Source organism: Crocodylus porosus, unplaced genomic scaffold (assembly GCF_001723895.1).
Source record: "Crocodylus porosus isolate Cpor-Errol unplaced genomic scaffold, CroPor_comp1, whole genome shotgun sequence".
In the NCBI taxonomy this organism is placed as follows: Eukaryota; Metazoa; Chordata; order Crocodylia; family Crocodylidae; genus Crocodylus; species Crocodylus porosus.
Genome location: NW_017728910.1, coordinates 1,106,417 through 1,128,542, shown reverse-complemented (window position 1 = coordinate 1,128,542; position 22,126 = coordinate 1,106,417). Strand labels below are relative to the sequence as shown.

The 22,126-nt window shown below is 40.7% G+C and overlaps 1 protein-coding gene across 1 annotated transcript; it reads left to right on the top strand.

The window, feature by feature from the left end:
- The first annotated feature begins 1,685 nt into the window (after positions 1-1,685).
- Positions 1,686-19,569, top strand: CLRN1 (clarin 1). Its single transcript, XM_019533124.1, has 3 exons — positions 1,686-2,252; positions 12,942-13,121; positions 18,597-19,569. The coding sequence occupies exons 1-3, from the start codon at positions 2,000-2,002 to the stop codon at positions 18,860-18,862; spliced, it is 699 nt and encodes a 232-aa protein (XP_019388669.1). The 5' UTR covers positions 1,686-1,999; the 3' UTR covers positions 18,863-19,569.
- The last annotated feature ends 2,557 nt before the right edge of the window (positions 19,570-22,126 follow it).

Below are 22,126 nucleotides of genomic sequence, written 5' to 3'. Positions count from 1 at the left end.
TTTGTCTGTCTATACTCTAGATGATTCACCCATGCTCCTGGTCCTATCTAAGGCCTGGTCCTATTCCATAGGCCTTGTGGCCCCACAAATTAGCCCCACCTTCCCAGAATGCCACTTGGATCCCCTTCCTCTGCCCAATCTGCTACTCTGTTTTCTGCTCCCTGCCTCATCTGCTGATCTATTTTATGCTTTGTTCCCTACCAGCTGCTATGCTGCCTTTCCTCTTCTTGATTTAACATATATAGACGCTTCCAGTGCAACTTGTAGCATGCATGCTGCGGGTCGGCCACCTCTGTTTTAAAACATGCTGAACTTCATGCACATGTCTAATTCCAGTGATTTCAATTTACATGTTGGAGCACCTAAACATAGAATTTGCATGAATACATCCTAGCTGTGTAACTTCTGTGGCTAAGGACAGAAGTTACACATAAACTGGTTTAAGTGGTCAGAAACTGGTTTAAACCTATAACAGAACAGAAGCTCAGTGCACATAAACCAGTTTCAAAATGGCTGAAACTGGTTTAAGATACACCTGGTGAATGTAGTATCAGACTTAACTGGTTTAGGTCAAACTGGTTTATGAAACTTCTGTCCAAGACCCCTTCCTGGTTCAAATTAAATCAGAGTCCTCCAGCATGCTGGCTGTCTGCTTCAGAGAGCAGGGCTGGCCCCACCGCTCTGTTACCTAGCTATGGCAGTGAGGGCACTGGCCTCACTGGCCCCCTCCAGGCAAACCCCAGCTGGGATCTGGGGCCAGGGAAGGGGGTTAAACTTATAGTACAGAGCTGCCCTGCTCTGATGGCTTACTTAGTGCTGGCTGTGACTGTGGACTACAAATCCCAAAGGCACCCGGAAGCAGGAAGAGAAAGTGACGACCAGCCCTGCAGAGTCCTGCTGCTGTGAGTGTGGAGAGCAGAAATAGGAAGCAAATGCAGCCCATGCTGGCTACATGCCAGAGAACTGTGCTCTAGTGCCCCCTGACTTCTGGCTTGAGCCACAGCAGGCATGTGGCTGCATTTCCTGAATCACAAGTGAATGTCTGTTCATTTGCTTATTGGTTCAATCTTTGCAGCTTAGAGTAACCTGCAAAGACTGAATCAATTCAGCCCCGGACTTTTTTGACTGTGTACTTATCCTACGCATAAGGGATTACTGTGGAACACTATGAGATGCGTATATTTTCAAGTAAGGTGTTGCACAGCATCTGTTGTAGTAAAACAAACAGAAACATATTTTCTTATAACTGAAACCTGAATTCAAATGGTCCAAACTTGACTTAAATACCAGCACCCAGTCACATACTTTTAACTAAATAAAATACTATACAACAAACTCTCTGCCCTTGTCTTGAAGGATATCTTGATGGGGAAAAGGAAGTATCCATAGGCAACAGGATATTCCAAATGGGGCCTTCTGCTTTAGTCTGTGTATTAATGTCTTAGATTCTCTGAACTAGAAATAAAACAAAAAAACTGAAGTGCTCTATGTTGCTGGCTTTTATGACGATCACTGAAAAACCTAAACCACCTAAAGATGTTATTCCTTAGCTATCTGACAACTGAACATGCCATCCAATTCTATTTCTGGAATTTTCAGCTCACCCAATCAGACAAAAGGCTGGAAAGAGTGGAGGCATTCATCAAATTACACAGAGGGTTCCATCTGTTACCTTAAACCTTTGTTATCAAGTGACACAGAAGATATGCTGAAAAACTCATGCAAACAGTATTAATTTACATTTTATTTTAAAATATTGTACGTACACTAAGATTATTAAGGAAGAAAAAGAAGAAAGAAAAGAAATTTAACAGCTTATTTTGGGATAGATGTACCTAGTACTGGCATGCTGCTAAAAGTCTCTAAAGAGAGGGCCATAACTGAGGAGAAAGTACAGTGCTCTGTGTGGACAGCATGACTAGCTGGCTGATGTGATGAAGCTCATTTTGTTCGCTTGTTGAAAGTTTTGTTCCTTACCTAAAAGACTTTCCATACAGCCATGCCAGCCCAGCAGAAGAAAGTCATTTTTTGTGTAGCTGGGTTATTGAGCTTTGCTTGTGCTCTATGCATCGCAGCAGCTATCGGGACTCAGTTGTGGATAAAAGGAACAATACTCTGCAAAACTGGAGCCTTGCTTGTCAATGCTACAGGACAAGAACTGGAGAAGTTTATTGGTGAAATTCAGTATGGGCTTTTCTATGGGGAGCGTGTTAGACAATGCGGGCTCGGAGGGAGACCTTTTCAGTTTTCATGTAAGTAACATGAATTATTAATTTGGAATTATTAAATACCTTAATGCACTCTACCATGAGAACTAACAGATATGTATTTGAGTGCATTCCTATTTATTTAAAGGATTTAACAACTGTAAAACATTCAAAGATTAAATGGGATCATTTCTGAGGTGTTTGTATCCTAATATTTAAACTATTTTACTACCTGTATATCATCATTGACAATTTCAGTATAACTGTATTATGTTTTATTATAGCAAATGTCTCTGTCTTCTCACTCTTGTGACAATGTTTTTGGCCTCTAATTTATCTGTTTTATATTGTTATGCATCTGTCTATGTCAGCTATGTCAGTATTATGTTCTGACATGAAACGAATACTATTAAGATAACAGAAATCTTATTAGAAAGCCAGAACATGTCCTCATTTGCTTCTTTTGAGGAACAGCAAAGCAAAGAATTAACAATCCACTACATAACTGGAAAATTATAGTGGGTTTATGCCAATACATATTTAATTAATTGCCTTACAACCTGAAGTAGGTATCTTGACAGAGAATGTTATGGGGGAGAATTGTTAGATATGCTTTTGCTTTACATGCAATATTCATAACCTGTTTATCTTGGAGGAGAAGATCAATAAAAAGATCAAGTGAACACAGTTTATATATAGCAACATATTAAATAGATCATAACAAATAGTTATTTGTTATATGTACAGTATCTCACAATATGCCACCTGAAGTTATTATTACAAAATACAATTTGGAAGCAGCCTGCTAAAATAGTACGGGTAAATTACTTGTATGAGTCATTTGTGGTAAAGTGAGGTTACCAGATTAGGTTTCACCAATGATTTACTATATACTATTTTTGTGAAGTAGTAGACCAAATACATTTAGTGTGTTATTAAGCTTTGCCATGTCTAATTAAATTCCATAGCCAGTCTATTTATATATCTGAAAGTTCTCCTCTTTATTACTTTCCCTGCTGTCACAATAGGCTGATGTTCTACCCTGCAGGTTACAGTCTGGGATGAATTTTCAGAGTTGTCTACTAAATCCCAAAGAATTAGTTTTCAGCTTTAGAGGAGATTATTATGTGCTGCAAATGATAAAGCAGATAGCAAGCTAGAGCAATGTAACCAAAACTAGTTCATGTTCATTAAGGTAATGGAGCTGCTAAGCATGACTAAGCTTTCCCTGCAAAAAAAGGAGAACAAAGCATAGGATCACATGATCAATTGGTGGGAGGGGAAAGTTTGTCTCCCTAGCAGGTTGGGAATGCAGTGAATTTCTCACTAATAAATTTTGGGATAAGCTGTAGTTTGTGCAACCCTTACATTGAGTAGAAGTTACTCAAGCAGGTAGATCCACAGACTTTTAGTGGGATCACTCACGTACAGGTTTCTTAACATGAATCAGACTGCAAACTGAGCAGTGAGTATTTAGGCCACGCATCTTGGCTTCATATTGTAAAACAAATTTTCCTTGTCTGGCATGGCAGGCCTAATGGAAAAAAAAGAATTGATACCAAAATTATCCATCTAACCTATCCTAAATTGCTCACATCTCATCTCTTCAAAATTTCATTCTTTTTACTTGTCTTTCTCTGCGGGTGTAAAAATACATTCGTATTTTAATTGTATATAGGTAGAGTCTGATAATCTACTCATGCCAAACTATGAATTTCAACAAGTGCTCTCGATTATGCCAATAGGCTAATCAGTGTGACTAAAGGTATCAGAATATAGCATGTAATGACTTTCACATACAGCAAAAATGTCAGCAACCCTATATATGGTACTATTCTGCATATCAAATGACCCTATTTTTAGATTCAATTTTAGGAAAAATAGCTTCTTCCCTGAATAAGCTGATTCTACAGATAAAGAAAAGCTATTGTCCCGCAAGAGATTCCATGGTTATTACTAAGGTGCATTAACCCAAAATTTTTAATCCCCTAGAAATATTCAAATGAAAAACACACCAAAAGGTTTTTATGCACCAAAAATGCAACCTGGTTTTTATTGCATGCACAAAAGTATTTCAAGTGCATAAGTCAAAATCAGAGGCATACAATGATAGATCAACCTGTATATAAGTTGAGTGTGGCTTTTATAATTATTTTGAAGAGGAAAAAGTAGAAGTATAATCAGAACAATTCAGTAATTATTTTTTCTGTGTATTATGCTAGCTACAGAACAGCCAAAATTTGGACCGCATCACACTAGGCACTATACAGAGTAGCTGACAGTTTCTTTCTTTGACTTGTTTCTAATTTCCTGTTTACCTCGTTATATGGCTTTTTTCATGTGTTTAAATAGCCTTAATTTTTTTCACTGATGTTGCTTGGCATCAGTCTTTTGTCTACATAATTTTATATTCACAAAGCACATAATTCATTTCTTCATGGCTATTGAAAATACTTTATTGGTAGAGTATTGCTGATATTACCCCAGTTAGTTTTATAAGACCAGAGAGGTTTAGAAAGGGATGGAAGGGTAACAAAAAGATAATAAATGTACAGTTAGTAGGGTTGTGATGATAAAGAATAATAATACATTAAAAGATCCCGAAGTGCTTCATAAAGGCATATTATAGAATTGAGCAAATACTGCACCAAATCTTCCAAAGGTATCTTCTGCGCTGCTTAAATTATTTTTTCTTGCAAACACTACGCTCTTTTCTTTGAGCTTTCTGAGAACATTCCTTTGTGGCAGAAAAAAATTGATTGGCTGTTCACCACACATGAATTTCAAAGTTGCATTCATGGTAGTTTTACTTCATAACTGCAAATAATTTTCACAGAAGAATATGCATGCTCATCTAATCAACGAACAGAAACAATGCCCCATGTAGAGCGTCTAATTAAATCACAGCTCAGTAACATCACTTGGAATAATTAAAATGGAATTCTGAATGCCCACAATGAACTGGGTGCTAATTTCATCCAAGATTATATTTATACATAATATATGTATCATATGTATGTGCATGTGTATTATATGTGTTATGTTTATATATAACATATTCCTGGATTAAATTATCACCCAGTTCACTGTAGGTATTCAGAACTCCATTTTAATCATTCCAATATTACATTATATATCTCATATATAGCATAATGACTAAATCTGAGAAAACTGCAATGTTGCATACATTCAATAAATGAAAAAAACTTAAATGACAATAATTTACTCAAAGCTAATACGTTTTGTCATCCTTATTTTTCAGAGGGAGATAATGTGGTTTAAGAGAGAGAATTTAAGCACATGATTAACTGACTTCCCTCAGAATTTTCACAGATCTGTGCTGGATTTAACTGTTTTCCTGACTTGTTCAAGATCATACAAGAAACAGAGTCAGGAATAGAACCTATGCCCCTGTCTCACTGTTTTCTAATTACATCATTAGTATACAATGCCTTCCATTTACTCTGCAATGTTATTTGAAATGATAAATCCTATTTAAATGCACAAGAATATTTTGTTGATGCATGCTGACAAGATAATACCAGGAAGTAATAATTGATTCCTGGAGGTTTAAGATCCTGTTGCAATGTCCTCCTGCAACCAAGTAATATCATAAATCATTTTATAAAAACACATCTTAGAAAAACCACAGTCACTAAAGCAAGAACTTTCACTGACAGAGGACAATGAAAGAGTTAATGTTTCCTTTACAAATTACTCTCAGGCCATTTTTCATTTAGTTGGTAGAGCAAATGCTACTTACTTACTAGAATGCAATTTTTATGTTTAATTAGACTGGATACCTTAACAATATCTGCACTTAACAAAGCATTTCCCATGCAAAGAAACCATGTACTAAGAGACGTCAGTTGATATTCTCCATATCTCTGAGCATACACATACACTAGAAGCAAATTCTCTCTGAAAGTCATTCAAAATGTCCCAGGAAGTAGAACAATTATATGCAATATATGTGTTCACCATTTAATGCACTGAAGTGCATTGTAACAGCTCCGTGAAGAAAGGGTCTGGAAAATAGGTTAAATGATTTAGTTCTATGTTTGTTCCCATTAAATGGTCCCTGCTGACCACTCTATCTTTTTTAATTGTAAAATGAATTTGCTCTGCCAGCAAACCCCGTTAAACTAGGGGAAGTCTTCTGCTTCATTTACTCTAGCTGATTCTCATCAGTTTCTGGGTCAGCAGTTCATTTTCTAAAGGTCACTGGCATTCATACCTACCACACAAATTCATTCATTATAATGAAGGCATGCTTTTCTTTCAAGACAACATCGCTGCTGGATTTAATTTTCCTGATATGTCACCTATAAAATGTTAATGATATATAAAAATGTTAAATGTAGCTGTTGAAGGATCAAGCCAATACAATTTAGTTGGTTTTTAAGATAAAGAGAATAAAAAATTGTGTTATTAAGTATACAATTTTGTTCTAAAACATTAAGTCAAGCTACTAGAATGAAGCTTGAAAAATACTTTTTGTGACAGGATGTACAATATACCTGTTAGGGTGTCCACCCAGACTAAGGGATCTGTTTACCCTAATGTTGGTCTAAAATATTGGTACATTACAAAATGTACACTACCATTGATGCAGGCATTTTTACTACTAGAAAAGGGAATAGGTATTATAAAGAATAGGAAGCAAAGTATATACAGGGACTATGCATGAAACTTTGGTGTTTGGCGGTACAGATAGACAACTCTCTAAGTTTACACATATACAAATATCTAATCTGTATATGCAGTTCTAATAAATTTATATTCAAATTAGACATGCAGTTCCAGCCACATAAATATGTACTCACCTTTTTTAAGATTAGACCCTAGGTCATCAGGAATTGGCAGCAACTATCAGATGATGTTTTGGTAAGAATGAACTTGCTTCTTCCTGGTGCTGTGGTATTATCAAAAAAGGTTTTTTCATAGATGAACTGGAAGATCTTTAATTATTCTATGAATAGTTATGTGTTTGAACTGAACTGTGCATTCATGGCTACAGTTAAGTATAAAGTGTCTTGTATGCTTTATGGGTGCTGGAAATATAATATTTTTTGCCAAACTGCTGTTCAAACAATCCTGATCTTGTGAGATTTGATTTTGTAGCTGGACATATTTCATCTCAGTATGAAAGGAACATTGATGAGATAGTCCCTGGTGAATGCATGCAAAGGAGATTTGATGGGAAAGCCATAGTTAATAATATACTCCTAGGCTAAGTACAGAGGTTTAAAAAGCCTGAGGCAGAATCGATTGAATCTTTGTAGGTTTTTCTAAACTGTGGAGATTGGACTGATAATGAACTGAACTGACATTTAATGTTTCAGTGGCCAAAGCAGGCAGAAGCCTGCACTGGCCAATGCAAGGAGCCCAGGCATACCCACACACACCTCCCATCATGCTAAACACTGCCAAAGGCTGCCAAACCCAGCCAATCAGCAGCCCGTGCCCGACTGGCTGCTGGACACACGCCCCCATCCCCTGCTGTCAGCTGCAGGAAGGAGGGAGAGCCAGCAGACAATCCCTCCCCAACCCTACCCCTCACCAGCCATCCACCTCTCTGAGAGGCAGGGGTGGGGAATGCACCCCCCAGCCCAGTACCAGCGCCACCCCCAGTGCCAGGCTAGCGGGTAAATCCCACCCCCAAAAGGCCAGCAGCTGGAAAGGGGGTGGGGATGATGCTTTTGCAGCTTGGGGACTCAATGGGTTGGGGGGACCCCCAGAAGTAAGGCTTCCCCTCCATACACACTGTGCCAACCTGGACAGCGGCGTCTGAGGGGATCCATTCCCTTGCTCCCCCACCCCACCGGGCTGACAGGCCCAAGCAGGAAGCCAACTAAGGAGCAGAAGCTTTACTGCCTCAGCTCTGTGACAGCTGGGGGCAGAGCCAGCCCTGCTCCACCAGAGCAAACAGCACAGCCCAGAACTGAAAAGCATCCTGGGATGCTGGGGCACTGTGAGGTAACTTGTGTCAGGAGGGGATCTGGGACACAAGCTTAACATAGTGATTTAACCTAAATCAGTGAAGTATGATACTACATCCAACCAGTTTATCTTAAACTGGGTTTGGCCATTTTGAAAGCAATTTATGCGCACTGAACTTCTGTTATGTTACGGGTTTGAATGGGTTTCTAATCACTTATACTGGTTTGTGTGCATCTTCTGTCCCTAGCCCTAGGGTGCATCAACACTGGTCAAGAAAAAAGTAGGACAGGGCACTTTCAAGGCAAACTGGTTCAGAAAGTCATAAGCTTTTGTAAGCCAAACTCTTCTTCAACAGATGTTATGACAAAGAAAGGTCAAGAAAGGTACAGATTTTATGAAATCTTTCAAATAGTTCTGCAAATAGCATTCTTCCCAGAGTAGGCTAAAGGGCAGGAGAAAAAGAATTTGAGTTGCTGGACTCATCACAGTTTCAACTGTACTTTCTGGCAATAGTAAGAAAACAAATGTTATAGTCAAAAAAGCTGGTAGCAAAATTTACAAACATTTGCTTAACCATAATTAATTTGTCTGTCATTTAGTCATGAAGATAAATTGACTTGATGTCACATTACCTGCTTTTTTTATATTTACTGCATTGCAGGCTACAAAACTGTTTGCTGGTAAACATTTTACAAGTTAGATTAATTTATGTGAGGCTTCTACTTAGCTCTTTCTCAGCATGTTGTAAGTGCAGCAAGGCAGTTCTGAGGAGTTATTACCCCCGATTTAATCATGCCCCTGTGGATCAGGAGCAGTTAAGTGTGCTCAATGATTAGTTCTAAAATGTCTGTTGTCATCAAACAAGCACAAGTGATTAAAAATTACCCTCTTCTAGTGGTTCTGATTCACTATCCATAGTGGCCCATGTAAGTATGCTTATAATTTAAACTAATAGCTAAAACTCAACATATAAGGATATTAAAAATAAATAACTTCTGTATACATTATCTGGTGTCTGGTCACATTGACCCACGTGTTTAGGCAAGTCTCAGCATAGTCTCTAATCCAGTGATTCTGTGCAGACTTGTTCCTGCTCTGCATACTCTTGCTCCCAATTGGGTGCTATTGCACTTATAGCTAATTGTCCTCAAAGCATGGGAGGCCTGCTGCAAGAAATCAGATACAGATTTACAAGGCAGAATATGTTAATCATTTTTTACAATATACAGTACTCAATATTTAATAGGCTGCAAAATAGCAATATACTTCTGACATATATGGGTCAAAACCAGAGTCATAAGAAAATACCACATGACCAGGCAATAAACCAATAAAACCACACTGAATCAGAGCAGAATGAGGCCCAGATAACGTATTCATCTGATTCCTCATTTATTTTAGCATCCTCCCTTTTGTTCTATATTTCCTTTGACTTCCTTAATCCACTCCTCCTTGTTTAGGCTAAGCTGTTTTAAAAAAAATCCACTAATATTTGTTTTTCTCAGTGGTGTAACCCACTCTTGGCACTGACTGGAAGGTGTTGCAGGGGTGGAAAAAAACTGTTATACTACAGCTGCACAGTCACACCGGCAGTATGGCAGCGACCAGAAGCCACCACTGCCCCTATGTGTGGCAGCTGCTCTGGATGCCCAGCCACATTACACCTCTGGTTTTACTTAAGGAAACTCAGGGGAAATATTCTGCTCTTCTAAAATACCCTTGACCTTTGCAAGTACTTGGCTTCAGCAAAATGAAAGTGACTTCTCTGACATAAACTTTGTGCATTTGTTCTCCCTTATTGTCATAGTCCATGAATTTAAAGGGATTAAGATAGGTTAAGTATGAAATTCCCTCTCCAATGCAAAACCTTAAAAACAAGGAAATGCCAAGTTATACGAAAGCTCTTAAATGCCTCTTAACCTAAGTGCCCTCTCAAATCTCACAGCCAGTTCGAGGCTGTATATTCACCAGGAAATTTCTTTTGTCTCCATACTACACACACAACACATTAACCTCACTCACAGCATAATTTAATCCTAATTGCAATCAAACTTTGCTGAGATGTGTGACACCCAACACATATAACCTTTATATATTGGAATGCTGAGTGTCTGTTAATATGTTGAGGTGTAATTAAGGATGTTTTTTCCTAAAAAGGTCCTATTCTTAATTAAACTTAACTCTAAATCTAAGCAACAGACACTCAGCAACATTTTTGTACTTAAAATCCCCACACAATCCCTACTGAATTTTATTCAAGTGGTATACACGCTCACAAGAGCACGATATACTCCAGTGTGTTAGCTAGCACTGATAGACCCTAACTGTGTCAACTACAGATTATTTAGATTTCAAAAGTTGTGACAAAAGAGCCACAGATCTTTGCAAAACAATTTTTGCAAAAAAAATCACATTTTTCAACCAACTCTACTAAATCACATCTTACTGCAAGTCATTCTGTTGCAGTCAATTAGACTATTCACTGAGGGAATTACTACTTAACATAAGAATGGCTAACATAATTGATTCCTTAAGACTGTAAATCCTCATGGCATTCTTGAGCCTGTCAGTTTAGCACCTATCAGACTGTGGTTGCTATATAGACAAAAAGTAATCTAGCACCTCCTATAAGTGTAGTGTAGTTTTTAATGACTCCCTAGGTTAAGCTAGAAAGAAACATTTTAGGAAGCAGTCAAAAGTATATCTAGCTCATCTTGAACTTTCCAGCGGTAACACCATGATTTCATTGGTATACCTAAAGAAATCAATTTCAGACTCGGGCTTAGACTTCTGAACACCATCAGCTCCAGCAACATCACTGACTATTCCACAGTGCTACTGACTATTTCATTACGCTAAAGATAACCCTTAGGGTCCATAAACTCTTTCTGATGCCTTATTTAACTTCTCATTATGCAATATCAGATTAGCCCCTTGTTGGTCCCTGGTCATTGAATGAACTCTTCATCTATTAATACAAGGTAAATGAGTCACCCCACAGTTATCTTGTTTCATGGCTGAATGAGCTGAGTTCCTAAAAAATATTTTCAAGACTAAATCTCTGTTTTGTATACAATGCTGTAAACAAAACTTGTCTCTCTTTGTATCTTCCTTCGTATCTATGTCATTTTAAAAGTTTGCCCACGTATATTGGGGAAACCAGTCCACATGTAGCTTGTAAGAAATACCAAGTTGCAAAATCATCTCCTTCAGTGTTTATTACATCTTCCAGTTATGTTAGAAATGGGCTCATACCAAAATCTTGAAACTGAACATCCTGGATTTTTTTTCTGTAGGGTTTGCAGGTACAAATTTCCCAACAAGCCCTACCTCTATGAGATTAAAATGCCATATTTGTATTTTTTGGACCTCTGTAATCATTACATTTAGAACTGGATTATGTGAGTTCTCTCTTAGTTAGTTTGTACCACTTTTTGGTAAATAAATGTTTACATTATGTCCTGTACTTCTTTCCCTTCGATTCTTGTAAGCATGCATGCTTCTTCAGTATTTGTAGCCCATGGAACAATTCAGGTTTCTTCACTTATCTTTTCTAATTTATTCTATTTAATTTTTAAAAAGATAAGCATATTATATAACCCATGCCCAGGATGTGTCTCTTCGCCATTGTAAGTGGAGGGTACACTATGTCAAGTCACAGGCTTCAGTCCCTAAGGGTACTTTTACACATGCTCCAGAGGTTTGAGAGAACCACTCTAATTAAAGCACCACATCTCATGTATTAGTTTCCCTGCGCTTCAAAATGGCAGCAGGGGCACTTGAACTAAAGCTCATTGAATGAGCTTTAGTTCAAGTGCCCCGTCAGCATTTTGATGTGCAAGGATGCTGATACACGAGACACAGGAGACTGCCGGAGTGCAATAATTACCACACTCCAGCAGACATGATTAACTGAATCTGCTCCACCGCACTGCAATTACAGCACATCAGAGCAGGCTCCATGCTCATGTACAGGCACCCTAACATCCTATGTCCTTCAGACATGGGAAATACCATGGGCCTAACAATCAAGCTAATGTAACTGATTTCTAGTGCAGATGTATAGAACCAGTTTTATCCACAAAACCATCCTCCCTGCACCTGACTTTCCATAGTCCTCCACACTGCCTCAACCATCCACAGCTGAGAAGGGACAAGGTCCTGATGTGGAAGGAAAGAGATGCACATCATCCCTCAACAAGCTCCATGGAAAAGCTAGTAGGAAGTTAATAATGATACTATTTCTTATGAACACCCCATTGTGTACATCAGTGATAAGGAAGGATTTACAGCTTCTCTTCTCTACTATTAAGGAACAAGAGGTGAACATTTCAGTCTGCTGATTTAGGGCTGATTTTCTGTATTGAAAAGTTATAGAAGTTCTATCTAAAAATCTAACAAAAATGAAGCTGGCTCTCAGGCTGAATCCTCTTTAAAGTGTAGACATCACACAGGAAAGTTCAGCATTACTTTCTGAGTGCAGGTAAGGCAGTAATTATTAATGCACATAGGTAGATGTGATCAAGAAGGAAAGATGGGGTTCCCCCCACAGCTAGGCTCTCTTTCTTTCCTAGTCTACATTTCTGAATTCTAACTACTGCTTCTGCCTCCAAATACCTTTGCAAATCTGCTTATAATCCATTGTTGATTACTTCATTTTCCTTACCTGATATTTCGAAAAAAGCATAATTTTAAATGGTTAGCACAAAATAGCATGACATCCTTGGGCTGACTTCTGAAATAATAATTTTGCCAAATATTAGTTATAATTTATGTTTATTTTCTTTTTAGTTTTTCCAGATCTGCTCAAAATTATCCCTGCAAGCATCCATGTTAGTGTCATTCTCTTCTGTACAGTCCTGATTGTCTTTGCTCTGATTGGAACCGGGTTCTTCATGTACAATGCATTTGGCAATCCCTATGAAACTCTGCATGGTCCAGTAGGGTTATACCTTTGGAGCTTCATTTCCTGTAAGTACTTTACTATTGTTCATCATGTAAATCTGTCATGTAGTCACATTTTGTCATTTAAGATGAGCAAGCATGCAGCTACAACCTTCAGTAGTGTCAAGAGCTCAGAACTACAAAGCAGAGTTAGGTAGGGTGAAATATTCTATGTTGTGGCAGGTTTTGCTATTTCACCATTTAGTTCTGGTCTGATTCAGAATGAAATCATGAAGGTCTTGTTCTCAGCCATAAAAAATGTCACATGCCAAGCTCCCTTGGAGCCACGGACCTTGAGAACCTGGGCTCTTCAGCCACCCCTAAGGCTAAGTACATACAGTCTGTCACAGGCCAGCTGGGCACTGTGAGTATATCAGTTTAGTTGTAGACTGATTGAGCACTGCAACTTTATTAGCCACTGGGCTTTTTGGTTCAGGATGATGTTGGAAAGGAAAGAAATGACAAGTTTGACTTACAAAAAAGAATGCATTTTACTTATGACAACAAAAGATATAGTTTGCATATATAATAGTTAATTAAAAAGTTAAGCTAATAAACAGACAACATAACAATACAGATTAAAATTGACAGTGATGATAAAACAGATAAAGAAATTAACCAAGAGTTCCCACTTGGTTAGTAACTTATCGATAGTCCCTCGGTTAGAAGATGCACATCAAGTTGAATCAGCAAAGTCAGACGTCTCTGAACTGGGCTGCCCGAAGGAGAACCAGTGGAAGCCCCTCAGTCAGGATCTGGTCCTCACTCTCACTGGGAGTAAGAGAGATCTGTGGGGGTATGAGACAGCAATGACCCTTCTGTTCCGTCCTTCCCAAGGGTTACTTTGATGTGCGTGTTCTTTTATATCCTAATTATGCTAATTTTAGTTATATAGCCATTCATAATATTACTTTATAGCTGTTATCTTATGGGGTTAAAAGGTGTTAGAAATTATTATAATAAGTTACTGCCTAAGCTTGGGTTTATCCAATAAGCAAATTGGAACACAGCATGTTCAGGTTTGAAATTAACATTACCCCGCTTAAATCCAGCCCCTTCAGAACTCTCTGACTATGCTTTTTTGAGATGTCCTTTCTGAAATGTACTAGATAAGCTGGGCAGTTGAATCCAGTTTTTATCATCATCAAGGCTAAATTCTGAGCAAGAAAGTACTATGAGGTCAGCTAATTTCACAGCTATAGCTTTGTTTTTGAGGCCTAGTCAGTTCCACAAACAGTTACAAGTTACATTTGCGGGTTACAAAACTACAAGCTTCGTATTAGACAAAAGTTCCAAATGCTTCCAAGAAGCACATATTTCTTGCTTATTAATTTCTTTGGTTCTGGCCATCACAACAGTCAAAAAGCCTGAGGCTGAATTTGTTCCATCTTTCCAGGTTAGTCTAAGATGTAAAGATTAAATTGAAACAGAAGTAAACAGATATTTACCTTTGATTCAGGAAATGCAGCCACATGTCTACAGCGGCTCAGACCAAAAGCTGGGGGAGGAGGGGGGGCAGGTTCTAGAGCACAGCTCTCTGGCTGTGTGTTCACTTCCTCTTTCTGCTGTTCCCAAGGTCTCTGGGATTGTCAGTCCAAAATTACAGCAGCAGGACTCTGCAGGTTTTCTTATTATTTCCTTTTCCTGCTTCCAGGTGCCTCTGGGATTTGTAGTCCACAGTCACAGCCAACTGTAAGTCTGAGTGGGGGAAAGGGTGTTTAACCCCCTCCCTGGCCCCAAATGGGGTTTGCCTGGCTGGGGGAATCCCCACCCCCTGAAGACTAGGCTTCATCTCCAGCTGAGCTTGCCTTCTCCCCCACACTTCCTTGTCAGCCAGCCCTCACTGTGAGGGGGACTGTGATTTAACTTGAATTAAGAATGGCCTGGGACAGAAGTTTCATAAACTGGTTTGGCACAAATCAATTAAGTCTGATACTACATTCAGCCAGGTTTATCTTAAACCAGTTTCAGCCATTTTGAAACTGGTTTATGTGCACTGAGCTTCTGTTCTGTTATAGGTTTAAACTAATTTCTGATCATTTAAACCAGTTTATGTGTAACTTCTGTCCTTAGTGTAAACATAATGATAGGAAGTCAGACAATTTCTGTTAAATCTCTTCCAATTTCTAAAGTAAAACTGGGAAATTGGACCATCTCCACAGAACACAGATTTTTTCCACGGCTCTGTAAATTTTGATGGAAACTTATATTGTAGGCATTTTTTCCATCAGCTCTCCTGAAAATCTAATATGTATGGAATTCCATTGGCTTTAATCATAGATAAGGCACATAGAGATGAATTGGTAGCAATCTGTGATTTTAGTAGGCTGTGAGAGTGTTAATCCATTCTAAGAGTTATTGCACAAATGTATTGAAAGGTATAGCCAGCCTCAGCCTGAGAAATCATGCCAATGTAGGAAAATCATGCAGTTCCTTAAGCACAAAAGTAAGGTAATGGAACTTAAGGTGTCATGTTTCAGAATATACATATGGACTGCTGTGAAGACACAAAATTACAAAAAACAAAATGTTAGCAATATACTATCAACATTTTCTTCATTCTAAACATACAGATGATGTTTTACAATAGGCATGTGCCCTACAAATAGCTGATTAACATCCACTGCCAAATACTGAGAGCCTATGCACTGTAATGCCTATGCCCTCTTCCAAAACAACATCCTTTTGGGAAACACACCCAGAGTCTTGGGGCTTGACTCTCCCACTCACTTCCCACTTCTATTCCCATGCATAATTTCATCTAATTCAGCTGAATTTCACAACTGCAGGAGCATCAAGTCCTGTGCCAATATCTTGTTAGCAAGAACCACAGGCCAGATTCTGATCTCATTTTTACCAGTTTTCACAAATGGTCTCATTTTTGGTGAAATACCACAAATTTCACTAGTTATTCCTGTTTATTCCAGATCTTTCTTTTCCCAGGCCCAGTTCAATCTTTGTAAGGAACAGATTCATTATAATACTTTTAAGACAGGGGTGGGCAATTATTTTGGCTGGCAGGCCACAATACATTTTGGTGAACTGTCAAAGGCTGTACACAAAATCTTTCAGAAGATACCATTTTAACAAATTATAGATGAAGAACAAATCATATGTTGTAGTACATGTTTGATTTTTAGTATAGTTTAATTTTATTTCAAAAAATATTTTTGCCACGATTTACAGGTTTTTTAAAGTAGTATATGTAGAGGCAATTGCATAATAGCTCAAAATAGAGTATATTGTGTAGTGGGGTGGGGAGAGGGTTTGTGCATGTGTGGCAGAGGTATGGGGTTGCGTGCATGCCAAGTCCTGGGAGCCAGCCAGGGGTCAGGGGAAAGAAGAAAGGCAGGGGCAGGGGTATGTACAGCACAGCTTGCTTCAACGGTGTGGTGCAGGCGCAGTTCACAACCCAATTCCAGCCTGTGGCTGCCCTCACAATCCTCTATGTGGGCAAGCCATGCCCACTCCTTCCCAGGGCAGTCCGCACCATGTTCCCACCTGCACCCACCCCATACCCCCACCGACAGTACCACCCCAGCCCCAATCAACATGCACAGCTTTCTGGTGGGGCTACTCCAGCTGCAGCCCAGATACAGCTTAGCTCCCCCTGCCACCTCCAGCTGCTCCTCTTCCTGCCTCTGGTGTACCACTCCAGCTGCCTTCCACCCACCCCTCCACCTGCAGGTGGCTGTTCTTTACACTGGGTAGGCAGAATGGGAGTAGAGCTGGAGCCCCACGAGCTGGGACAGGAGCCACCCAGATGCAGCTTCTTCCCCTCACCTGGGTGGGCATGTGGTGCCCAGCATACATCCCCATGGCTGCCTCCACTTCCCCACACTATCCTGCCTGGAAGGGTGCAGCAGGGGCATGAGGAGGAGAAAAAGGAGAAGGAGCTGCTGGAGGTCAAGCAGTATCCAGACAGCTGCAACAGCAGCCTGAACAGCCCTGCTGGAAGCTGTGTGCACTGGCTGGGGCCAGCATCAGGTGCAGGCAGGGCTTGGCCCCGTGAAGAGCACCATGGGGGCAGTCGTGGGCCAGATACAATCAATTGGCAGGCCACAGGTGACCCATGGGCTGTATTTTGGCCACCCCTGTTTTAAGGGCTGCCTTTGGAAAACATCACCATAAGAAACAAAAAAAACCCTTTCCGCTTCCTCTGCTGCTTGCAAAGGAGAGGATGAGACAAACGGTAAAACTGTTTTTGTTGTTGGTTCCACAAAGAGAAAATGAACATTTGTATTAATGGATGTTGCTCATTAAAGCACTAATCCAGGAAAGTGTTTAAGTACCTACCATCACTTGAAGCACCTGGACAATTCTACCATCTTCAATGCAACTTTAACAGTCTTAAAGATAAGCAAACATATAGATGTTTTGGTAGATCATTGCTTTACAGCAGACTTAATACCTAGTGGGTGCATTTATACATAAAATTAAGGTCAAGCATAAATTCTGGAACAGTTCAAGTCACAGTAAACTGCTCCTGGGGGTAGCATCTACACATGTGCCCAAGGCAGCAGCAATTTGAACCAGGGAAGAGCAAGCTTAGGCTGGCAGGAGGCATGGGAAAATCAGCCCCAGGCTCCACGTGGCAGGGTGTCACAGAGTGCTCTGCTTCTATAAAGAGGCACAGGTGCTGGTTGCTGGGGCAACTGCAGTTGGTCAGCTGACCGGAAGGGGGCAGGGCCTGACCTATATATAAATCTAAGCTGAGGCCAGAGAGGCAGTTCCCTGCCAGCAGCTATAGGGGTGGGGACTGTGCCGGAGCAATGAAAAGGAAGAGGCCAGGATACTCAAGCAGTTGCTATGGGTGAGAGAGGGAGAAACCCTGTCACAGACTTGACAGAGAGTCTGGCCCCTGCCCAGTCAACATCTACACATGCATTTCAGTGCAGTTAATTACTCTACTGTAAGATAATACTCTCCCCAACAGTACTATCTTATGGCAGAATTAATTAATTTACTGTACCCTAACACTGGCACATGTCTAGATATTAGCTTCATAGTAAAGTGTTACTTAATCTACTTTGCAATAAAGCACATGTGGATGTACCCAGTGGGAGTGTCTACATGGTCATTAATGTGCTTTTGATAATGCCATTACATTTAGTACTTCCATTGTGAGGTACTAGAAGAAGGCACATTAGCCTATTTTAATGTGCATTAATGAAAGTGCCTGGGTTTTTATGTGATGCTTTAAAATGTGCATTAAAATAGGCTAATCTGAATTAAAGCACACATGTAGACATGCCCAGTATGTCTTAATCCAGGATTCAGTTAAAAAAAAAAAAAAGTCCCACTGATTTCAGTGGGCCATTAGATCAGATCCTTTAAAAAATAAAAGAGAGGCTTGAGTGGAGAGGGTTGAGTAAAGAGTAAGTTTAATGACCAAAAAAAAATAAAACAACACACATTGTGGAAACATGCCGAATATGACCTTGTACAGATTTGTTGCTATGGAAGTTTCAGAACAGCAATACTTCTTGTTCTCTCTTTCAGGGTCTTGTGGCTGTCTCATCATGATACTATTTTCTTCAGAAGTCAAAATCCATCACCTCTCTGAGAAAATTGCAAATTATAAAGAAGGAAATTTTATATTTAAAACTAACAGCGAACAATTTGCAAATTCATTTTGGATCATCCTAGTTTGCTCCTTAGTGCATTTCCTGAATGTCTTACTAATAAGGCTTGCTGGATTTGATTTTCCTTTTTCAAAATCTAAAGATTCAGAGACAGTAACTGGAGCTGTTGATCTCATGTACTAGAATTAAGTGCATTTTTAAACAACATTTCAAGCAACTTTTTTCAGTCTCACCCACATTTTCTACCACCAAGTGTATCTGGTTTTGAATGATTAGCTCTAAAGAAGTTAAAGAGAAGAAAAAGATTTGAGATAAATGTCAACACAGCCTATATCATAAACGTACAAAATGTGTGTTACTCATTGAGGTTCTGTGGAGTAGTACCTTATCATAAAAGTAGTCCCATTTGTCTCTATGGGATTATTTGAGAAATAAGGTGCTGCTGTACATAGTGAAGACAATCTGGCCTTAGGACATAAATCAAATCAAGAAAAATACAGGCAATCATTTTCACCAGCAGAATAGCATTTGCCTATATGCACGACGGTGGTGGTACACCACAATGACTGCTACTGTATCAAGACTGAACTAGGAATTCCATTCTCACCAAAGAACAAAGGACCAGTGACCACACGCCCCGGTCACAGACACAGGATGAAAGAGAAAAGAATGGATTGGGCTTTCTTAAATTAACAAATGTAGCTCACAGTCTTGCATACACTACCAAGAATGGTGCTTAGTGCTACAGTAAGCACTTATCCTATACGGGCCCAATGCTGTAACTACTAACATTTGAATCTTATGTTATATTGTTTATAATGTTTTGGTTTGAAGTTACTAAGTATTGTTTTGTGTTTTCTATTTTATAATGGGCAAGTTCAGCAGTAAAGTCCTACCCATGTAAAATACTGAGTGTCTTCATTTCCCTTTGAAATCAACCATAATTAGAGGGCTCAGCATCTTGCTAGGTCCTAAATGAATATCTTTTTTAGACTGCATATCACATATACATCATAAAACCCAGTTTCTTTATTACTTCTTATACCAGAGAGAATGCAAAAAGCAACAGCTGAAGAATCATTCCCTTCCAAGCTTTGTAAGGCTTAAAAAAAAAGTGTGTGCAGCACCTCCACCTACTGAAAGAGACAAATGACCTCATCCTCATGACCTGGTACTCTGCCTTTATATAGGTTTCCCTTGATTTATGTGGGTTTGATTTATACAAATTCACTCTTATGCGATGACCCTATTTATACCTGAAATTCGTTATATGTGAGGTAAATTCGCTGTTATGCAATCAGCATAGGCGCGTGCCTCACTACCCCAAGCAGGTAAGTCTGTGAGGGGAGGGGAAAGGGCTGTGAGTGGAGGGGAGGGGTAAGGAGAGGGGAAAGGGCCGTGGGGCCAGGGCCCCACTCACCGCAGCCCCTGTTGCAGTTGCTCTGGGAGCGGCCGATGCCAGTGGCTTGCAGCTGCTCAGCTGCACCATGCCCTGAACTCTCTGGGGTGCTGCTTCCCCTGGGGCACTGTGCCCTGAACCCCCCAACATGGTGTAGCCCAGCGAGTGCAAGTAGGTGGCATCCTGGGGCCAGCGGTAGCATCAGTCTCTTCCCGGTGCTCAGGGTGGGGGCAGCAATGGGAGGGGGGCTGCTGCCACCTCAAAATTCACCATAGCTCCCCACAACCTGCCCTCCCAGTGCCATTGCCCAGTGCCAGGAAGAGCCTGGTATCACCACCAGCCCCAGCCTGTAGCAGCCACCAGCCCCAGCCTGCTCTCATCCCACTGTAGGCTGCCTGCCCCTGCTGCAGCCCTGGGAGTGGCGGGCACTGCCTGCTTGCAGCCGCTGGGCTGTGTCACGCCAGGGGATTCAGGGCATGGTGCAGCCCAGCACCTGCAGGCAGCTGATGTCAGCTGCTCCTCTGGCTGCTTCAGCAGGGGCTGTGGTGAGTGGAGAGAAGTGGGCTAAGTGGGGCTGCTGCCCACTTCAAGAACCACAAAGAGCCTAGTGCCACACCTGCTGCAGCCCTGGGAGTGGCAGACACCACCTGCTTACAGCAACTGGGCTGCATCGTGCCCCTCTCCCCGCCCCTTCCCTAGCCCCAGCCTCACTCCCTCCCTCCCTCCCTTACCACTATGGGAACATATCCCTATCTGTTTCATTATAAACTGGGTTCACTTAATGCAATTTCAATTTATGCGCCGTTCCCCAGGAACGCATCTACCGCATAAATCAAAGGAAACCTCGGCAAGTAAGTGCTCAGTAGGTAAAGACTACTGCCATCTGCATCCATTAGTAGAGAAGTCTTATTTGGCAGTGTTTAACATCCAAGGCATAAATTATTTAGGGATGTGAACATTTAAATGCTTAATCGTTTAACCGATTGGCTCAGTGATAACCAGTTCCAGCTTACTGGTTATTGTTCAGCCTGGAGCTGGGCAGTCCAGGAGGGAATTGGGGGCTGTGGGGGAGGGGAAGAAGGGAAGCCCTGCAGTGCCCCACCAAGAACTGGAAGGCAGTAGGGCAGGAGAGAGGTGGAGCAGCGGGGAATTAATACCTAATAGCTAGGCTATGAGGAAGAAGGCAAGAGTGAGGGGGAGGGAGAGGTGGGGGGGAGAAAGAGAGACGGGCAGGGTTGCCTGCTCCCTTCCTCACAGCGCACCAGCAGCTGCACTAAGCTGGTAAAGGCCCTCGCTGGCTGCTGCCTTCCTCTCCCCTCCCTCCTACACTGCTGCAGCTGGCCCTGCAAAGCCATGCACTGGTGGCTGCAGCCCCTCATTGCTGCTGCCCCCTAGCTTCCTGGGCTGTGATGCCTCCCTGGTGGGGCTGCACTGGCCTCTGGCTCCCTATGCTGCTCAGGACAGGTGGGTTCAGCCCCTCCTCCACAGCAGGGTGGGACAGGGGCTCATCATCTCCCTTCCCCACCTCATCTTCTCACCCCCACTTTATAGAGCCATGGGCTGGATCCCAGAGCTGCTGTGCCCATCCCCTGATTCATTTAACCTGTTGTAATTACAATAGGTTAAATGAATATTTATTTAATCAGTATTTACATTACTAAAATTATTACACAACTTGTAAAGCATGGAGGTTTTCATCCAGAGGACTTCTCATATTGCTATCAAATACTTTAAAAAAAAAGCGGGGAGGGGAAGAAAAAAAAGACTTTTGTTAAACCTGGAAAAGTCAGACCAGGAAAATCCTGTGGCAGAAGTTCTCAGATAAAATAACATACCTAGATTCTATTTCCTTAACTTCTCAAACCTTTAGGGAATAGCAGAGATAATTTGGCAGATGTACTTAAAAGATATGCTGCAACTCAAACAGACCTTGACGAAGAAATCATTTGGTAAGGATCTCTGCCATATATTAGGCAGAAAGGTCAGACTTCTGGCCTTAAAATCTATTAAAACTATTAAAGTCATAAAGCTATTTACCTAGCCATAGA